Genomic DNA, 18,600 nt, shown 5'->3' on the forward strand with positions numbered 1-18,600 from the left:
TTTTAAATACAATGTACAACAGTAACCAGAGGGTGAATAAGAAGTGGATTTTTAATGACATTTCTTAATAAAACTGTCAGTTTTCACTTGTTAGATTAGTCAGGACAGGACGAGGCACAAAGAGTCCAGCAGCATTTATACACAGTGAGATTCAAGTATTTGAATGGATGATCCATCCGCGGACTGGATGGCGTTCCTCCGTATCCACAGATATAATACAAATATAATGCTCTGGCACAAAATCCACTCTGGAGCCCTCACAACCCATACTGCTCTGTGATTCTACCTCAAAATTATTTCTTTAGTTTCTTCTGTGCTGCTTTTTTCTTTACCAGTTGTAACCGCTTCATAGCATTAAGCTGGGACTCCTGGGATGTTGGCGCTTTGTCCCCCGGTAGAGCTTTTGACCCATTTCCATTGTTACCATTACCTCCTCCGTTATTGCCTGTCGCGCTGGCACTCGCGGCGCTCGCCTGGGAGCTGCTTGGGGAGCCACCTCCCGATGGAGCAGAGCTTTTACCTTGGCTTTCGCCACTTGATGAACGGTTCAGTGTCTGCTTGCCCAGTGTCAGGGGTGGGGGCGGTTTCAGAGGCACCTGGCTAGAGCCATTACCGTTGCTGCTCCCAGGCATCTTTGCGCTACCGAGTCCAGACTTTGCTCCTGCCAGCCCAGAAAGACCCACCGGTTTTTGACTCGAGGGGGCTGTAATAGTCTTATTGTTCCCACTTGGTCCGGAGGAACCCAGTTTGGAGCTGACTGGGAGGGAAGGATTTGTCTTGGCGCCAAATGCGGCCCAGCCTGTGAGACCACTGCCCGATGAAGATGAATTGCTGGCGGTGGGATTGGCAGATGTTGTGGATGTCTGGATGATATGGAAAAGATGTGCCGCGATCAACACAGTGAAACACCAACTTGGGTTAAGGTTAATTTGAGGTGTGCTCATTCGTTAAAATGTTACAATTAATGACTATAAATCACAAACATATTTCTCATTTTCTTGATCCGATAAGTGAACACTCATCCCCTAAGTCGCCTCCGTGACAGGTTGCAGCATTCTAATAAACATGTTTTGTAGAAGCAGAAATACAATATTAATCAAAATGTAGATGCCACAATTAACATAATTGGAAAAGTTAGAATATTTACCTAAATAATTTATCAAGGGGCGGTATTGATCTTCAGACTTTTGAGGGCTTGACTTTGAGTATCTCTTCTGTAATTGTGATTTGCTGTAGTTACGTGCATGACATAATATTGTAGGATTGATTTAAAATTTACAGTTGCCCTCCGGTTGCCTTGCCAAGGTCAGAGTGAAAATAGACATCTGTTTATACAATGACAAATTTGTATTATAGACAAGGGCGAAGCCATGATGCAATAATATAATTATATTACATTTGCTGAGCTGACATCTTTCAACGGATAAGCCTGTTTGTCTTTCAGCGGCTTTGTCAAGAGGAAGGTGTTGAGACAATCGATCAACACAACTCTTTACAGAACAGAATTCTCTGACTGTCAGCGCTGACAGGAAAATAAGGCAGAATTTTTAACATGATTTAGCAGCAAATGGCCATATACTGACTCCTGCCTTTTTTTTTTTAAACCATAAAACAAAGCACAACATGGACAGACAAATGATGCTCTATGCGAACTGTTCCTATTACAGGATAAACCAGGGGTCGGCAACCCGCGGCTCTTTGACCCTTCTGATTCGGCTCCCTGTGGCTTTTGAAAATAATAGTAATAGTCAGAGTATTTCATTAAAACGTATTCTATTTTAGTTTGTTCGTTTTTAAAATGTAATTTTAAATTTGAAGAGAATGACGATCTTGTAACATCTAAATAAAACATGTTGAAATATTTTTGTCGCTCTTAACAAGCGACTGCACGCACCAGTTAAAGGATGACAGCACACAGAGAGACGACCCCATTTTTCGCTTGCTGTTGGTGGATAATTTAAGTTCGGCTTTTTTTTCCACAAATAAAAGAAGCACTCAAATAGACACTGAGTATTTTGCGTCAAAGTAACCTTCAACCAAACGTCTTTTCAAAATGTTTTGAAATGTCATTTCGCTATCTCTGCAGTTGTTCATGGATTAAAAAAAAATGCCACGCATATTTTGGTTATACATAGCATAAAGGCAAAAAATAAATAATGTTACATGCTGTGTTCGTTCATCTTAAATTTCAAAAGGGTCGTAGGGCTCACAGTGTTTTCTTTACTGTGGGGAAACGGGTCCATATGACTCTTTCAGTGGTAAAGGTTACCGAACCCTGAGCTAAACAAATATCTTGACAGTTGGCTTTTTGATTTCTACTTATCAATATTTCCATTTCTGTGGAGGTTCTCAGTCACCCAAATCATAGTTAATTCTTGTCAAAATCTCATATATTCCCATTCTTTGCTGAAAACCACAGAGGGATACTTTTACTTTTTTTTCTTTTCTTTTTTTTTAACTTTTAGGATACTTTTAGCAACAACTCTGTTAGTATGACAGACAGCAATAAGATTGATTTTCATGTGATTATTATCTAATTTTCATATAATTATTTCAAAACCTGGCTGTTTGTTAAAGATTATACTTTCTTGTTGTTTACTCTTCAGTTACAACTAATAAATATTGTTCAGGTAGCTTATTGCAAGCTTAAAACGTGGGCTTAATTACATTTCCTGGACAACGCGGGAATTTCCAGAATATTCTGACTTTTCTCCTTTTCACTGTATTCAGTAGCTGATGCTTATAGTTCTGCAAGTTTTCCATCGTTCCATGAATACGAGGGAACACTCATCAGTGATTTTTTTTTTTGCGAAGAGAAATTTTGTCAGAGGGATTATACTTAAAGAACAAGTTTTTCGCAAATCCTGATAAATCCCATCCTGAATTCTTCCTTTTGTGAATTTCCACATACCTTCACCTCTGTTCTTTTGAAGGCTTGGAAGGTGCTTGCTGTGTCTGGCTTGGCCTTAAGCTCCGTCTTTTTCACCAGCGTGTCTTTGACAACGGGTGCAGATGATGCCGAGGCCGGGGATGGCTTCTGCGGAGGTTTCTGAGCCTGATGCACAGACAGAACTTTTTACCCTCTAGACATAAAGCTGGATCTTGAAAACATTCACCGGTGCATTTTTGCAAGAGAGCGCATGTTACAAATACATAATGATATACTGTAGATTTGGAAAACCATGTTCAAAACTCACCATACGTTTCATTTGCCTGGTGCAGCGAGCACAATACCACACGAGTCTCGGGTCATTGACCTCTTTGTCTGTCACTTGAGGCTTGTGACAGTCCTGATGGTACAAGTTATGGCACTCCTGGCACTCCACCAATTGGTTTCCCATGGTCACGGTCATTTGTCTGAGGCGATGATGAACGGAGTCAAGATGTGAATATATTAGAGTATTTCATAAACACCTGGTTTAGTTCTGCTTGTAAATGACATGTACCTGCAAACTACACAAGCCAGACCCATTTCCATGGCGAAGTCATCGGCATTTGTCTCGTCGTAGTCGCTTATGTTGGTCAGGAGGTCTTTGCTTGTCTGCACTGTAATCGGAGATGAACGATTCTCCGTTTTTTCTAAGCGAGGCTTTTTCGGTGGATCCACTTCTCCCAAGTCCACCCTGACCTGTTGATTGTGATGACAGCAAGATTTTATTTTATAAGAATGCAATTTCTTTTTTATGTTACGATGCACTCATAAAGGGATTTTGCATCTGGTGGTTTGCATTTGAGGCCCACCCTGGTTGTAAATAACTAAACAAATAATTCAATCTAATCTTGAATAGTTTTGCACTTGTAAAAACATCAAAACAAAAAGGAGGATAGCAGGATAGATACTAAACAATAGCTGTTAAACTTTTATTTTTCAAATTAAAGTGGGCGTTGGACTGTTATTTTCTTCTGAACTCCACTTTCACGAATGGTAAATATTAAATCTATCATTTCAAATTGACAAATTCATGTCAACCTGAGGAAATATTTCAAATAGATTAAGAGAAATAAAAAAAAAAATCGAATGCGGCCAATTACCTTCTCGGACGATCTCTTTTCTCCTTCTTTCTTGCTCTTGCTCTCGGAGATGGATTTGCCGGTGACGCTGCTGTTGCTGGAGGACGAGGAACTGGACGAAGACTTGGAGTCCTGCTTAATAAGACTGAGTTTGGAGACAGTGGCCTTGGACACCTCTATATCCTAGAAATATACACGGTGACGACATGCAGTAATTAGTACTTGGTGATACATTACAAATAAAACCGATGATTAACCAAGAGACGACGTGCCAACGAATCGGCAGAAGTGTTTACTTTTTGCAATGAGCGATAGGATGAATCGCTCCCTCTTGCAAGAGACTCATCGAGAAGAGCTTTAAGTTTCTCGGCAGAATCTTTGCTCTTGGAGTGCAGGTAACTCAGTCCTTTCAGGAAAATGGGATCCAACTCCAGACTGACCGGTCCAGCCATGACTTGAACTAGGATTCAAATAATGGCGCTCAGAAACGGTCAATTCGACACAGTAATATAACGTTACAACAGAAATAACATGATACACCTGATATATATGTATACTATCAAATCTTCATTAAATTGAGAATGTCAGCATCATATTCAAACGGTTGATACCAATTCAAGAAAAGCACCATAACAAACTAAACAGATTAAACTGGAGGACAAAGAGTTCTAACAAAACGCTTTGAAATTGAAAAGAAAAATGCAGTTGCAGACCTAAGTGGACACCTAGTTACAGTTTTCGCCAGGACACTGTGATCAATTTTATTATAAATTATTTCTATTTCCTCACAGATTTCACAACAATTGCGTTTGGGATCTTTACACCCATTCTCACTACTGGATGCTCGGAAGTAGCGTATGTTTCAGAGTTCATTCACAAAATAACATTGAAAAGTAATGATCAAGAGATAGCAAAGTAAAAAATAGCACGTATAATCTATTTGGTATTAAACCATAACTTAAATCTGTTACGCTATTATGGTCGAAAACAGAACGATGACACGATGACAGTGAAATGAACTCCATTGTGGCTACACTGTCGTTTCTTCGTGGCTCTTGGGAGTAGCTGATAACACATCAACGCACGTTTTCATTTACAGTACATTACCTTCTGCTATGAAACTCGGTTAAAAATCTATCTCTTTCACCGCTGCTTCCTTTGAAATAACGTATCGGACATCTGCAACGACAGATCGACCACCCTAAAATACCGCTTTTCTTCTTTACTCAACCGGCGCAACCATCAAATACGTCCGGAATTAACAGGAGCGGAACCTTATGTGGAAGATTTAATAGAAAAATAAAAAGCGTTATTTGTCACATTTATCACATGTATACTTCTAACTCCATCGTTTTAAATCGTGTTATTTTTTTTTTCCAACACTTTAAAACTGATGTCGTCACAAAAATATTTCCGGTTTTTTTTTGTTTTTTTTGAAGGATTGTACGGTGGACAGCAGGTGGCGCTGTCGCGCCTCCCACGCAGATCCAACAAAGAAGAAACACCAACGCATCACCAGGAAGTTTGTACCAAAACAACGTGGTTGCGTTTAAATTACCGCGTCTAATTTATCACATAAGAAGCTGCCGTAAGTATTCATGTACGTAATGTTGATCGTTCTTCAAAATACAGAACATCATCGATTTTTTTTTTTTTTTTTTTTTTTGTGGAGGGGGTCTTTTAAAGGATAACGCATTAATAACGTTTTGTTTATTCCACAGTTCTGCTCACAATGAAGCAACAGAAACCCTCTCTCTTCCTTGAGGTCATTTGCCAAAATGAGGAACCTCGTCTCCCGCTGCACACGTCCGTGGTGTTATTCCTGCTGTCCTACTGCGAAAGCAAGACTTTTAAGGTTTTTCTGGTTTTCACCAAACATGCCAACTCCGAATCACTGAAGAATCAGCTGCCGGAGTGTGTGGATGTGTGTGAAATGCAGTTGGAAGAGCTGCCTCAGCTGGTGAGGGGCTGCAGGCTCCCTGCAGCTCTGGATGAGAGTGGAAGTCTCTGCAGGGCAGGACTGGCTGTTCTTTTAAGACACATCATCAACAAGACAGTTGAGACCGACCCATCGAGAAATGATGTGCTGGCGCTTCTTGGCTTCAAGAAGACGTGTTTGAAGGCCTGCGCTGAGGTTTGTGCTGCAGAGCAAGACAAATCATTTTAATAGGAGTGGAATATAATCTTGAAAATGAATTCCTTCGTGGCATCGATTTGATACACTTGTCTGTATTCCACAAAAATTGTATCGCACTTGGTCGATTTGATATGGTTGACCATTACATATTGATATTTTACCCACCCCGAGTTTAGTTTTAACTGGCGTAATTGGTGCGCTCTGGTACACGATGTCATGGCGTGTTTCAAGAAGACAGAATGTCTCTATATTACCGGACTTTGCAGCCACGTGGGACAAATGCAAGGAAAATGGTCATGATGATGATGATGACGTTTCTGTGTTGACTGACACTAAGCTCGTGGTAAACGTCAGAAAACTCATTGTCGTTTTCCTGTTTATTTCCATAGAGGCATATTCATTCACGCCCAAAATTTGGTCTAATGTCCTAGAACAAATGTGCATTTGAAGAATTGTGTCCTTTTCTTCTCCTTTCGGCTTTTCCCGTCAGGGGTCGCCACAGCGAATCAACCTTCTCCATCTGTATCCTCCTCTCTCACACCAACTACCTTCATATTCTCTCTCACTACGTCCATAAATCTTCTCTTTGGTCTTCCTCGAGACCTCCTGCCTGGCAGCTCCAATTCCAGCATCCCTCTACCAATATATTCACTATCCCTCCTCTGTACATGACCCAACCATCTCAGTCTGGCTTCTCTGACTTCTCACCAAATCATCTAACATGTGCTGTCCCCCTGATAGACTCATTTCTGATCCTATTCATCCTGGTCACTCCCAATGAGAACCTCAACAACTTCATCTCTGCCACCTCCAGCTCTGCCTCCTGACTTTTCATCATTGCAACTGTTTCTAGTCCATACAGCGTCGCTGGTCTCACCGCTGTCTTGTACCCCTTTCCATTCCTCTGGCTGATAGTCTTCTATCACATAGTACCCCTGACACTTTTCTCCACCCATTGCAGCCTGTTTGAATGTTTCTTAACCTCTTTTCCACACACTTTGTTGCTCTGGACTGTTGACCCCAAGTACCTGAAATCCTCCAACTTCTAGATCTCCGCTCCCTGTAGCCTCACCGTTCCACCCGGGTTCCACTCATTCACACACACATACTCTGTCTTGCTGCGACTAACCTTCATTCCTCTCCTTTTCAGAGCATACCTCCACCTCGCTAGATTTTCCTCAACTTGTTCTCTGCGCTCACTATAGATCACAATGTCATCTGCAAACATCATGGTCCTTTGAGATTCCTGTCTACTCTAACTGTGTCCTTTTGTAGTGTTTAAATGGAAGCTTGTTGTTCAACTGAAACTTAGGACTCCATCAATTAAAGACACCAATGTAAATCAAAGATGCACAAGTCTTAAATCAGTGAAATGCAGGTTGGTTGGACTGAGACAATTTGGACACAATCACAAAATCAAATCATTTATAGAACACTCTATTCAAACAAGTAAATGCCTCTTGCATTTATTTGTTTTAGTATTCAATAATATACTTTAGGCTGATGTTATTCTTTCCCCATTCGCACATCAAATGCGTGTCAGTTTTATATTGGACCAGAGTAAACATAAAATAACATTATTGATGTCTCAAATCCTGGTTTGAGGCCGGCACTTAAAATGTGATTTTCAGATAAAAAAAAAAAAGTTTAAATTTATGCTCCTGTCGATGAAGATGAAATAGCTCAAATTGACAAACCCCGCACATATGGTACCAGGGTCTCAGCCTTTTGTGTGTCCCCAAGGTCCAGAAAAGGGCCGTTGGTGATAGAGCTTTTTAAATTCGGGCACCAATTGTGCAGCAATCCGTTCCTTGACATCAGGCGGAACCGATCTGTCGATGTTTCTAAAGCAGAACTGAAAACCTGTATTTTTGTCGCTGCATAGTCCCAAGTGGTGTTTGTATGACTGAATATTTTTCTGGGTGACACGGTGGTGCAGTGTTCAGCACTTCTGCCTCACAGCAAGAGGGGTTCCTGGTTTGATCCAGACTGGGGGGGCCTTTTTGTTTGCATTTTGTTTGCATTTCTCCCTGTTGCTGCGTGGTTTTCCTTCAGGTTTTCCAGTTTCCTCCGTCAGTCCAAAAACATGCAGTAGGTCTGTTGGAAGTTTCTAAACCCTTTGAGTCTTTTACTCTGGGACTGGCGAAGTAAATGCATTGAATGTGCATCTTTATACATTTGCATCCTACTTGCAACCCTTCTAACTTGTAGCACTTTGATAGAAGGTGCTCTATAAATATTATTACGATTATCATCATCATCATCATCACCATTATTATATATAGTTTTGGGAACCAGAAGAAAAATGGGTTTCTGTATGGCAGTATTTATTTGTTTTTTTTTTTCAAGAAATTATCTTCAACATCTGAACACAATCACAGATAAAATAGCAAGACAGGTGGCTTTCTGTTTTTTTTTTTCCGTTTAATTTATTCCATCTCTCATGACAGAAAGAATGCTATGTTTGACTTAATTCCAATTTTCTATCTCTGCTTGTCTCGCCTGTTGTTTCTCTCAGGTGAGCAAGTGGACCAGATTGTGTGAAATTGATATTCCCTCTGCTGTCGAAGAATACCTCCGAAACCCCTCAAATCCACATCCGCAGCCGCCTCCCTCCATCCTCACCTTAGAGCGAAGGCTCGCAGAGCCCGTTAAAGTTCACAATGATGACAAAATTCGACGGAAGAAGCTCCGGGAGCAGAGGCAGAAGGACGAGGCACCCGAGAGTCAAGAGGGCGTGGCGGCCGCCTCCGAGCCGGCGCCTCAAGCCTGTGACGGGCTTGAGATCAGGGCTGCTCTGGCGAAGCTCTCGGTGGCTGCGCTTCCAACCTCCACCACCAGAGAGAACTCTGAGATCAGGAAAGTGAAAACCAGCGACCTGCCTCCGCTGGAACATGTCTTTGCTGAAGGGCTGTATTTCACTCTGACTGATGTGGTCCTGCTGCCATGCATCCATCAGTACTTGGTAAGGCTTAGTTTATAACCCAGGGGTTGTCCGTAAATGACAGACCACCGCAAGTTATGCCCGTTTTATTTCATGGAAAAATATTCTGATGATTTTTCGCTCACTTTTAGCGAAATTTACTCCCCTATCATCGACGGCATGTTGAGGGGGGAGGCACTGCTGGGAGGAAATGAGAAAAATTATTAGAATTATATCCACAAGCAGATATTTGAATAGTGTTTTACATGGGGATATTTGGAGAGAAGGTCAGAGAAGCCAGACTGAGATGGCTGGGTCATGTACAGGGGAGGGATAGTCAATATATTGGGAGACGGACGCTGGAATTGGAGCTGCCAAGCAGGAGATCTAGAGGAAGACCAAAGAGAAGTTTTATGGATGTTGAAGTTAACTGGTTTGAGAGAGGAAGATACAGAGAAGAGGGTTAGATGGAGACGGTTGATTCCCTGCGGTGACCCCTGAAGGGAAAGCCAAAAGGAGAAGAAGAAGTTATGCATCGGGATACTTACAAGGGCAAGATCCAGATGCTAGAGAGTCAGCACAAGTACATTTTCTGTTTCAGTGGCATTATATTTACAGTATATATAGTTCCTTTCCTTCACTTGTATTTAAATACTCATAAGACTTGACGCATCAGGGGTAAATTGCCTAAAGCAAGTTTGAGGTAATTTCCTTTTCCCTTTTTGCTTGTGCATTTATGTGTGCCGTTGTTTTAAGGTCACTGTCATTAAACATGACATTTGGAGAAAACGGTCATGAAACTACTGGAGGAAAATGTGATTAACTTTTTTTTTTTTCCTTTTTTTTCCCTTTAAGAAAGAAATTGGAAATTAAATAATAAAATAGTCAATAATATTTTTCAGTATTTGTAAATCCACATAGTGAAACTGGATTATATTCTATCTATTTTTCCCATCCCATGATAGATTATGATCTGCAAAATTCTTTTCTGCAAAAAATTTAAGCAATGGATTTTATCATCTCAAAAAAAAGGAGCAGACGGTAGGTCACATAGGTGGCATCTGAAAATCTCCATTACCGGCAGTTAGATTTTTTTTCTCTCCTTCTATTTCCTTAAGAAAGTCTTTAAAGAATGTTGTGACAGTGGTCAGGGCGAGCTGGCGCCACATTCAACTCTTTTCAGATCATTCCAGGCAGAAACGTGAGTTTAGAAGACACCCCGCTCCGCTCTGGCACAGGTTTTCCTCTCAAAGGTGGTCTGGAGCCACCTGGCAAAGAGTGATAACAGTGTATGGGAGGTTTACCATTCAAACGCAGCAGGTTAGAAATGCATTTAATTAACTTTATTTTGGGAGTTTATCTCTCCGCAACGGATCAAGAATGGCTGGGGCAGTTGTGTCGGCCGTTGAATTCAAAGAGCAATTTCACAAGCCACAAGAGACATTTACAGAATATTAACTAAACAGAATGACTGCATATGTAAGTAAAGCTGTTTGTTTTAAGCATCTACTTCCTCCTAGATCCATGTAGTGTTTCCCTAAATCAATAGAAAAACTAAATCGCATGATGAATGTAGCCTGATTTTTACTTTAAAGAATATATGTACAGTGCACACGTGTCTAAAAGTGGACACATGTTCAAGCTCCTTTGCTGTCCATGGCATATCAATGCAAGCAGCACTTATTTCTGATTACCACTGCCGAGAGACCCTTTAGCAAGGCTGTAAGCCCTTCCCTTTTGCATTTAAGTGGCTCGGTGGTGTTCAGACCTGACAAGCTGAGCTTATTGGCTTACAAGTATGAATGTGATCTGGGTGGCACTGCAGTACAGATGCTACCTCTTAAATAAATTAGGGGGGAAAAAGGAGGACATAGTATCAAGTGCTTGCATAATGTAACTTTTCCCCTGAAATTGTTTGACACCGTTATTATTGGTCGGGTACTGCGATACCAGACGTATGGCCTCATTTAATATTTTAGCCTTCAGACAAGCGAGAAGGGAATTTCCCATGCAGCTCTGGCCTCATTTCAGTTTGAAATGTTATTTTCTGTTGGTGTTCTCTCATATCACTGTCGCGAGATTTTGTCATTTAAGACAAGTGAACATGTTTTTGAATTAACTGAGGTTGAGTTTGTTTTTTTTGTTTTTTTTTAACAAAGTGTAGCCGAGAACATGCTGCTGTGTCATGCTGCGAAAGTGGGTCTCACGATCATTTTCACCCCTCTGCCCCCTCCAGCTGCTCCTTAACTATAGGAATGAAGTGCGGTTCTCACAGTGAGGCCCTCAGTAGTCAGCTGTGCTCCAGTGGTTTCCAGTTTCACACTTGGCCTAGCATGTCTCCTCTCAACAGCCGTCGCTGAGCATGTCAGATAGAGCCGTGACTGATTCTCTCCAGTCAACCCAAGTCTCATTGCCGAGTACCCCTTCACATCCCCCTCTTTTTTTTTTTTTTTTTCCTTGTTCATGTCACTGTTTGTTTAGTTACCTTTGCCACGTGAAAACCCAGGTCCGACGTCATGATGAGTGATTGTAGTTAAACCTGACACGTTTCACTGTTGGATTGATCCCTCCATCAGCATCTCCTCGTATTTTCTTTCTCCTCGCCAGCAATGCATCGTCACCAATCCTGTTAATGTTCTGCAAAAGCTGCCCCACCTCACGCGCTGGTACGGCCGTGTTCAGGAGGTGCCCGGAGTTCTTCGAGCCGCCAAGGCCTGCGGGATGACATTCCACGTCCCTGAAGCCCCCGCATTGAGCATCTCTGAGGATCCGCCAGGGGAGGATGATCCATGGAGGCCAGCGGAGCAGGAGCAGCAGGAGAAGCCCTCCCAACTACCCTTTGTTGGCGGTCCTCGACCTACAATGACGAAACTTAAAGTAAATCCTAACTTCTCACTAATTTCTCCTCCTGATCTGCCTCCCCCCGCTTCCCCCCGAAGATAAAGTAGTAGCCATGCCATTGTGAGAACCCCTATAACTTCACAGTTGGACTTTGTAAATTTGTTATGAAGCGTCTTGCTGACCTGTAAGCATGAGAAACATTCATCTCAAAGTGGGATTTCCCCCGCCGGCTGAGTTGATCACTCTGTACTGAAGCAATTATCTCCTTCAACCGTGGAAAAGTTCCCAAACTTCAAGAACTTTCGGACTATCATTTCAGCCCTCCGCTGCTGAGTGTGTAAAAGACTGCGGGGAAATGTTAAGAGTCAGCCGAAACAGTAACGTCGCAGGCTGGACAAGCAGACGTTCAATAGAAATGCCTTCAAATTGGTTTGAAAGCCAAGGGAGATACTCCCCTGTACGCTCATCGCTCTGAGCAACACCTCAGACGGTACACATTGTTATGCAATACTGCTAAATAATACTTATTACAGTCTTGTTAATGAGCTCCCTTCCTCTGCGTTCGTGGGGTTTAGAAGCCCCTCCAAGTTGCAAGCCATTGTTTTGATAATTTCATGCCACAGTTTTATGCTGATTGTGCCTTCGAGAACGTGGAACTAAGGTAATATTTTGGCCTGTGGGAGACTGTTAACAGCAGTATTTTTAGTTTCTCTGTCAGTGCTTAACGATGAGTGCTTTGAGGCATCGAATTAACATTTTGGATGGGCTCTCCAAAGCATCGCCTTGCTTCTTTAAACTGTATTTATTTATTTTTTAATACACTCCTTTCAAAGACATTGTTTATCTGGAAGAATTTTTTTTCTCAATCAGGGCATTCAGGCAAAATGACCTTTCCAAACGTAAAAACAATAGTCGCCGTTATTATTATTATTATTATTATCATTGCTATTGCTTCCTTAGATTGCTCAGTCAATTCACATTCAATCCGCTCCCAAACAAAACAAATGATAGTAAGACAAAAAAGTAGTCATATAGTAATAAAGGCATTGTATCGTAGCATCATATTGGGATTAAAAACAAGACAGAACACTCGAGGGCAACATATATATCTGTACCTGTCGTTGTGCCAGAGCACACACACATATTATTCTTGCAGCATTTCTTTGCCATAGATTTTACAGCAAACGACAGGGAGACGTTGACTCTTTTTCTGCTTAGCCCTCACTAACCTCTCTCCAGTCAGCAAGCACGCTGTTCTGTTGGCCTCGTTGCTTTGCGCTCTCAGCAAAGAAATCTCCAAGATTTCCTGTTGGCTAAGTGTCTCTAACAACAGTGACTGTAAGTAATAGGAATAGGAGACAGAGATTTTGGGAAAGGCTGAGGGAGCTGGGTGGTCAGATTGTACAATGTTGCCGGATTAAATTAAGTTGAATGCAGATGTGCACAAATGACAGTTTTCTCAGGACAGTGAAATCAGATATTAACGTGGAGAGGAATGCACACGCGCTAAGAAACACAATGGCCTCTATTCTTTCTTGGCTTACCGGGATTACAAGGATGGGTGCACATCGCCAGCATTGCTTCTGCCACGCAGCTGTTGTGTTGTCGCGGCCAAGGCGCAACTGTGTGGGTGCCCATGTGCACGCCCTCGCACATCCTCGGATATGAACGCGCGTGCAACCCGAGGCAAACGCACTGAAGAACAAGTTCACTTTTTGAATAGTTGAGTCATGATCTTTTACTGCTACTAACCAGGGGAATCAAACTTATCAAACTACACTGTCCACAATAAAAGGCTCATGAACCATTTCTCGCTTCACTTACCACACAATGATGCGTGTCAGTCTAACTGCCGTCAGAGTAATCTGTGGAGGCAAGAGCAGTGATCCAAATATAAAAGGGACGGAAGCTCAATGCTAAATGCCAAGGACTAGAAGCCAGGAACACAATTTGATTGCTACAATTTTCTAAGAGGCCCAATTCACACCTGGTGTTAGTAAATGTGGACCCAACAGGCCAGTAAAAATCTCCGACAACGGAATTATGGCAGCACCGATTCGCATAAAGAGCGTCAAAGTAAGATCAAGCGGGAGTCATGCGCAGTCATGCGGGAATTATTTAAACAGATCTGAAAGATGTTCTCCTTTGTCCGTCTTTCAGTTTGAAACATTTGTACTACGAGATACCTTCTTAGGATATATAAAACAATGTTAATCTGACTTGAATCATTAGTTGGCAGAATTTATTCACAGAATTTTAGAGAATCCTTGCCTTGGATTATTATTGTTTTTTTTTAGCTACTTCAGAGCTTTCAGAAATTTGGGATTCCAGTTTCTCTGTTTGTGTGAGGGGAAAAAATTAGCTTTCATACTCATAATATGGGAAGATACATAGTCTGGCATAGCTTTCCTCAGTTCATTTCATACGTTCAATGAATGTTAACAGCAGCCACAGACCAAGCGTGGCTGCGAATATAACTGACTGGATCTACATCCAGTCAGAAGAAATCATGCATTACTCAAAAAATGAATAAAAATCTGAAGGCGCCAATGTTGCTCAAAATTTAACAATAGAACTGTTCCTAATGGCCAGTGTGAGCAGAACACTTGTCTGCTTACAAAACACCGCCTGACTGTTTGCCAATTATATCATGGATATAAGTGACAGCTGTAACTGGTGTTTTTGTTTATCACTGAAAGTACATACACTATTGAGATCAGCCAGTCTACTTTTATGTCTTTTATGTAAAAAAAACACCACAGGAAATGCCTGAATCAGCATCAAGCATCCCTGTTCCTTCAAAGCTGTTGGCTTCTTGTTAAACCAAGCCACGCCGGAGATACCTGGCAATGATAATCGTGAAAATTCAAGAAGCCTGAACGGGTCCGTCCCGAGTGATAGCTTGACTTATTGTGTCATTTTGGTTACAAGGTTCTTTTATCCAGGTGTTGCCCATCACACTGCTTGACCTCATCATGTCTATAGTACACTGGGGACTTACCAAGATATTAGTTAAAATGTGTTATATGCCACATATCTGTGGAGTACATTCTCTTTCCCCTCGATCCATACATTGGCAATTTTAGAGGGAAATGACACTGATGATTTTTTATTTTTTTTGTGGCAGGTGCCACTCTGCCGTTTCTCTTGGTAGAATGGATAAAATAGTAAGTGGTGGTGCAATGAACAATGAAACCCTTCATTTAAGACAGCATAACATCATATTTGTTGAACCAGATTAAAAAATACCAGTTTTCAGGATACTCTATATATTTCTTTATCATGCAGTTTGTAAATAAACTGCACACTGGAACATTAAGGTGGGAATGTTTGGAAGGTGTGTTCGAAAGCAAAGAGAAAAGAGGAAAGGCAAGAGTTTGGGACTGAGAGTAGGGATTTTGTATACCGGGACTATGACAGGAAAAGATGGAGAGTTCGTCAACATGATGCAGAGAAGGAAGGTGGATATAATGTGTGTCCAGGAGACCAGGTGGAAAGGTGGTAAGGCAAGAAGCTTAAGAGCAGACTTTAAGTTGTACTGTCACGGTACTGAAATGGAGTAGGAGTTATCTTGATGGAGGAGTTTGTTAGGAATATTTTGGAGGTGAAAAAAATGTCAGACTTATGAGTCTGAAACTGGAAATTGAAGGTGTGATGCTCAATGTTGTTAGTGACTATGCCCGCAGGTGGGATGTGAGGTTGAGGAGAAGGAGAAGTTCTGGAATGAGTTAGATGACGTGATGCTTAATATCCCCAGAGATGAGGGAGTGGTAATTGGTGCAGACTCAGGAAGAAGTGATGGACAGATTTGGTTTACAGGATAGGAAGGCAGAGGGACAGATGGTGGTAGACTTTGCAAAATGGATGGAAATGGCTCTAGTAAACACTTTTATCCAGAAAACACAGGAACATAGGGTATCATATACGAGCAGAGGTAGGAGCAAGCAGGTAGACTACATCTTGTATAGACGAGGTAATCTGAAAGAGATAAGTGACTGCAAATTAGTTGTAGGGGAGAGTGTAGACAGACAACATAGGGTGGTTTGTTGGACGACTCTGGTGACAAGAAAGAGGACAAAGGCAGAGCAGAGGACAAATTGGCAGAAGCCGAAAAGGGAGGAGTTGAGAAAGGCTCTGGGTGGTCAGGGAGGGCTTCCAGATGACTGGACAACTACAGCTAATGTTATCAGGGAGACAGGTAGGAGAGTACTTGGTGTATTATCTGGAAGGAAAGAAGATAAGGAGACTTGGTGGCAGAATGAGGACGTGCAGGAGTATATACAGAGAAAGCGGTTAGCAAAGAAGTGGGACACCAGAGGGGACTGAGGAGAATTTCTGAAAAAGCATATGACATGGTGCCAAGAGGGGAACTCTGGCATTGTATGAGGAAGTCTGGAGTGGCAGAGAAGTATGTTAGACTGGTGCAGGACATGTATGCTTGCTGTGAGACAGTGGTGAGGTGTGCTATAGGGGTAACAGAGAAGTTCAAGGTGGAGGTGGGAATCCATCAGGGATCAGCTCTGAGCCCCTTATTATTTGCCGTGGTGATGGACAGGCTGACAGATGCGGTCAAACAGAAATCTCCATGGACCATGATGTTTTGCAGATGACATTATGATCTGTAGTTAGAGCAGAGAACAGGTTGAGGAAAATCTAGTGAGGTGGAGGTATGCTCTAGAAAGGGGAGGAATGAAGGTTAGTCGCAGCAAGACAGAGTATATTGTATGTGTGTGAATGAGAGGAACCGGGGTAGAACGGTGAGGCTACAGGGAGTGAAGATCAAGGAATGGAGAAGTTGGAGGTACCATGGGTCAATAGTCCAGAGCAGTGGAGAGTGTGGAAAAGAGGTGAAGAGACTTGTCAAAGTCTTGACAAAGACCAAAGAGAAGATTTATGGATGTAGTGAGAGAGGATATGAAGGTAGTTGGTGTGAGAGAGGAGGATACAGAGAATAGGGTTGAATGGAGAAGGTAGATTTGCTGTGGTGACCTCTGAAGGGAAAAGCCAAAAGGAGAAGAAGAAGGAGACTGGAACATGAATACATAACTTATTACATGTACATACATATATACACATACAAAACATAACACATTTATTGTTTTGTAATTTGTATAAACATTTGTCTTTTTTTTTTTTTTTCTTACATTTGTTTTTTAAGTGATGAATAGGAAAATTTAAAGACTGATGAAACACTTGCTCTTGACACACCTAAAGAGGATAAATGACCCTCAATGGCCTTAACGCCCACCTATAAAACTCAATACTACACTACCACATTTTTTGTTAAAATAGTAAATCCACACTTATTTCCTGTGTTTTTGAAGGTTACTGCTCATGGATATTTAGCACTAATCATCAAGGATGATGAGAAAAGTTGTCACTTCTCTTTTCTTGTCCTCCTTTCCCAAAGTGGATTTGATGTTTCGATGTATCTACTGAATGGGCCATTTGTTCTCTCTGGAGAGACTAATAAACTCTCAGGTTTAGGTTCAGATTAGTCCAAACAAGGTAACAAAGGGCTTTCTCTCTATAAATTGCTTCATTACAGCCCTTTGGACCATCGAACCCTGAGGCTGTAATGGGGTTTCCATAGTAACACCTGTATTTGTTTGCCCCCCTCCAAGGAAAACGGGATTGAGGCAGCCTTCTCTCCCCATCCTTGCCCTGACTGGAACCTCCCATGGGACAGCTTACCAGAAGCTATCAACCCCAATGAAGGTAGAGTCAAACCACTCTTCTTTTTTTTTCTTACCAAAAATCCCCTTCAATGTTCTTACATCATAATTTTTGTTGTTTGTCTTACTCCCTTGTCGCCCTCCTCCCCTTTACTTGCGCCACTCTTTCATTGTTTAACCTGGCCAATATTTAATCAATATGCTGACACATCATTCTTATCTACTCCCTTATTAACCTTATTACTCGGTCAAAGTCAAAACAACGTGCCGTAAGAGAGGAATGCAAATAAATATTATCATAAATCCTCCTTGACGTAGGAGCAAGCGCCACAAAAAAACAGGGATGGTGCTTCTTAGCAGATTTCTGGAAGATGGCCAATTAGGAGAATGTGCGTTTTTATTTCTTTATTTTTTTCTTGTCAGATAGATGATTAACCAGCTACTGCATATAGAGCCATGGCTACATAAATAAGACTGAAACAACCAAAGCTAATCTATTGGAGTCTCATAGTAGTGATATGGTTCTGTAAATTATTATATTACACCCCCTTTAGAGAATTTCACAGTGCAGATATTCATATTAGGGCTTGGTGAAATGGGGAAAAAAATAATTATATTCTGAGACCATGCTTTTGATATCAATATGTTTTATAATATGTGACAAATGACATGTCAGATACACAGCACAAATAACTTCAACATAATGAGAGGGCTGTTTTTTTTTTCTTTTTTTTGATTAAATGTTTTTGAAAAAGGTAAGTAAATTAATTTTGACAATCCATTGCTTATCAGTCCTTTTAAACATATCATTTGAATAATTGGAGCCTGAAGGCAAAGGGTTCATTTATCTCGGGCTCTCGTTCGGGAATGTGGGCGGGATTGAGTGAGCGTTGGAAAGGTGGATCGGTTCGGTGTCAGCAACGATGCCGGCTCCGAATCGGTCTGCTGTGGAGGTGGAACAGAGGCGGAAAGCGAAGCTCTCAATTTACCAGTCCATTACCAGCTCTCACCCT

The 18,600-nt window shown here is 41.6% G+C and overlaps 2 protein-coding genes across 5 annotated transcripts in view; one reads left to right on the plus strand and one right to left on the minus strand.

Moving 5' to 3' along the window:
- Positions 1-67: 67 nt before the first annotated feature.
- On the minus strand, positions 68-5,249 carry ints12 (integrator complex subunit 12). Of its 2 annotated transcripts, XM_086157241.1 has the most exons (7): positions 5,119-5,249; positions 4,308-4,471; positions 4,033-4,194; positions 3,447-3,628; positions 3,198-3,357; positions 2,912-3,055; positions 68-863 (listed from the first exon to the last, which is right to left on the minus strand). In XM_086157241.1, the coding sequence occupies exons 2-7, from the start codon at positions 4,461-4,463 to the stop codon at positions 294-296; spliced, it is 1,374 nt and encodes a 457-aa protein (XP_086013367.1). In that variant the 5' UTR covers positions 4,464-4,471; positions 5,119-5,249; the 3' UTR covers positions 68-293. The 2 variants fall into 2 exon arrangements, with proteins under 2 accessions (XP_086013367.1, XP_086013368.1); XM_086157242.1 differs by lacking the exon at positions 5,119-5,249 and having other exon boundaries at positions 4,308-5,095.
- Positions 5,250-5,511: 262 nt separating this feature from the next.
- Positions 5,512-18,600, plus strand: part of gstcd (glutathione S-transferase, C-terminal domain containing) — a 49,086-nt gene continuing 35,997 nt past the window's right edge. For 2 of the 3 annotated variants that reach the window (XM_086157238.1, XM_086157240.1), the window contains exons 1-5: positions 5,512-5,611; positions 5,733-6,145; positions 8,667-9,113; positions 11,679-11,948; positions 17,537-17,630. In XM_086157238.1, coding sequence (XP_086013364.1) covers positions 5,744-6,145; positions 8,667-9,113; positions 11,679-11,948; positions 17,537-17,630 — 1,213 coding nt within the window. In that variant the 5' untranslated portion in view covers positions 5,512-5,611; positions 5,733-5,743. The remainder of the gene's footprint in view (positions 5,612-5,732; positions 6,146-8,666; positions 9,114-11,678; positions 11,949-17,536; positions 17,631-18,600) is intronic. The other variant, XM_086157239.1, reaches the window with a different exon arrangement.

Source organism: Fistularia commersonii, chromosome 12, assembly GCF_037954325.1.
Source record: "Fistularia commersonii isolate RoL2024-O1a breed Wild chromosome 12, RoL_Fcom_v1.0, whole genome shotgun sequence".
In the NCBI taxonomy this organism is placed as follows: domain Eukaryota; kingdom Metazoa; phylum Chordata; class Actinopteri; order Syngnathiformes; family Fistulariidae; genus Fistularia; species Fistularia commersonii.

Coding starts and splice junctions, on each gene's coding strand:
- ints12 (XM_086157241.1), bottom strand. CDS start 4,463: ATGGCTGGACCGGTCAGTCTGGAGTTGGATCCCATTTTCCTGAAAGGA. Junction 4,195..4,307: donor CCTATCGCTCATTGCAAAAA/GTAAACACTTCT, acceptor GTATATTTCTAG/GATATAGAGGTGTCCAAGGC. Junction 3,056..3,197: donor CCAGGCAAATGAAACGTATG/GTGAGTTTTGAA, acceptor TCTGTGCATCAG/GCTCAGAAACCTCCGCAGAA.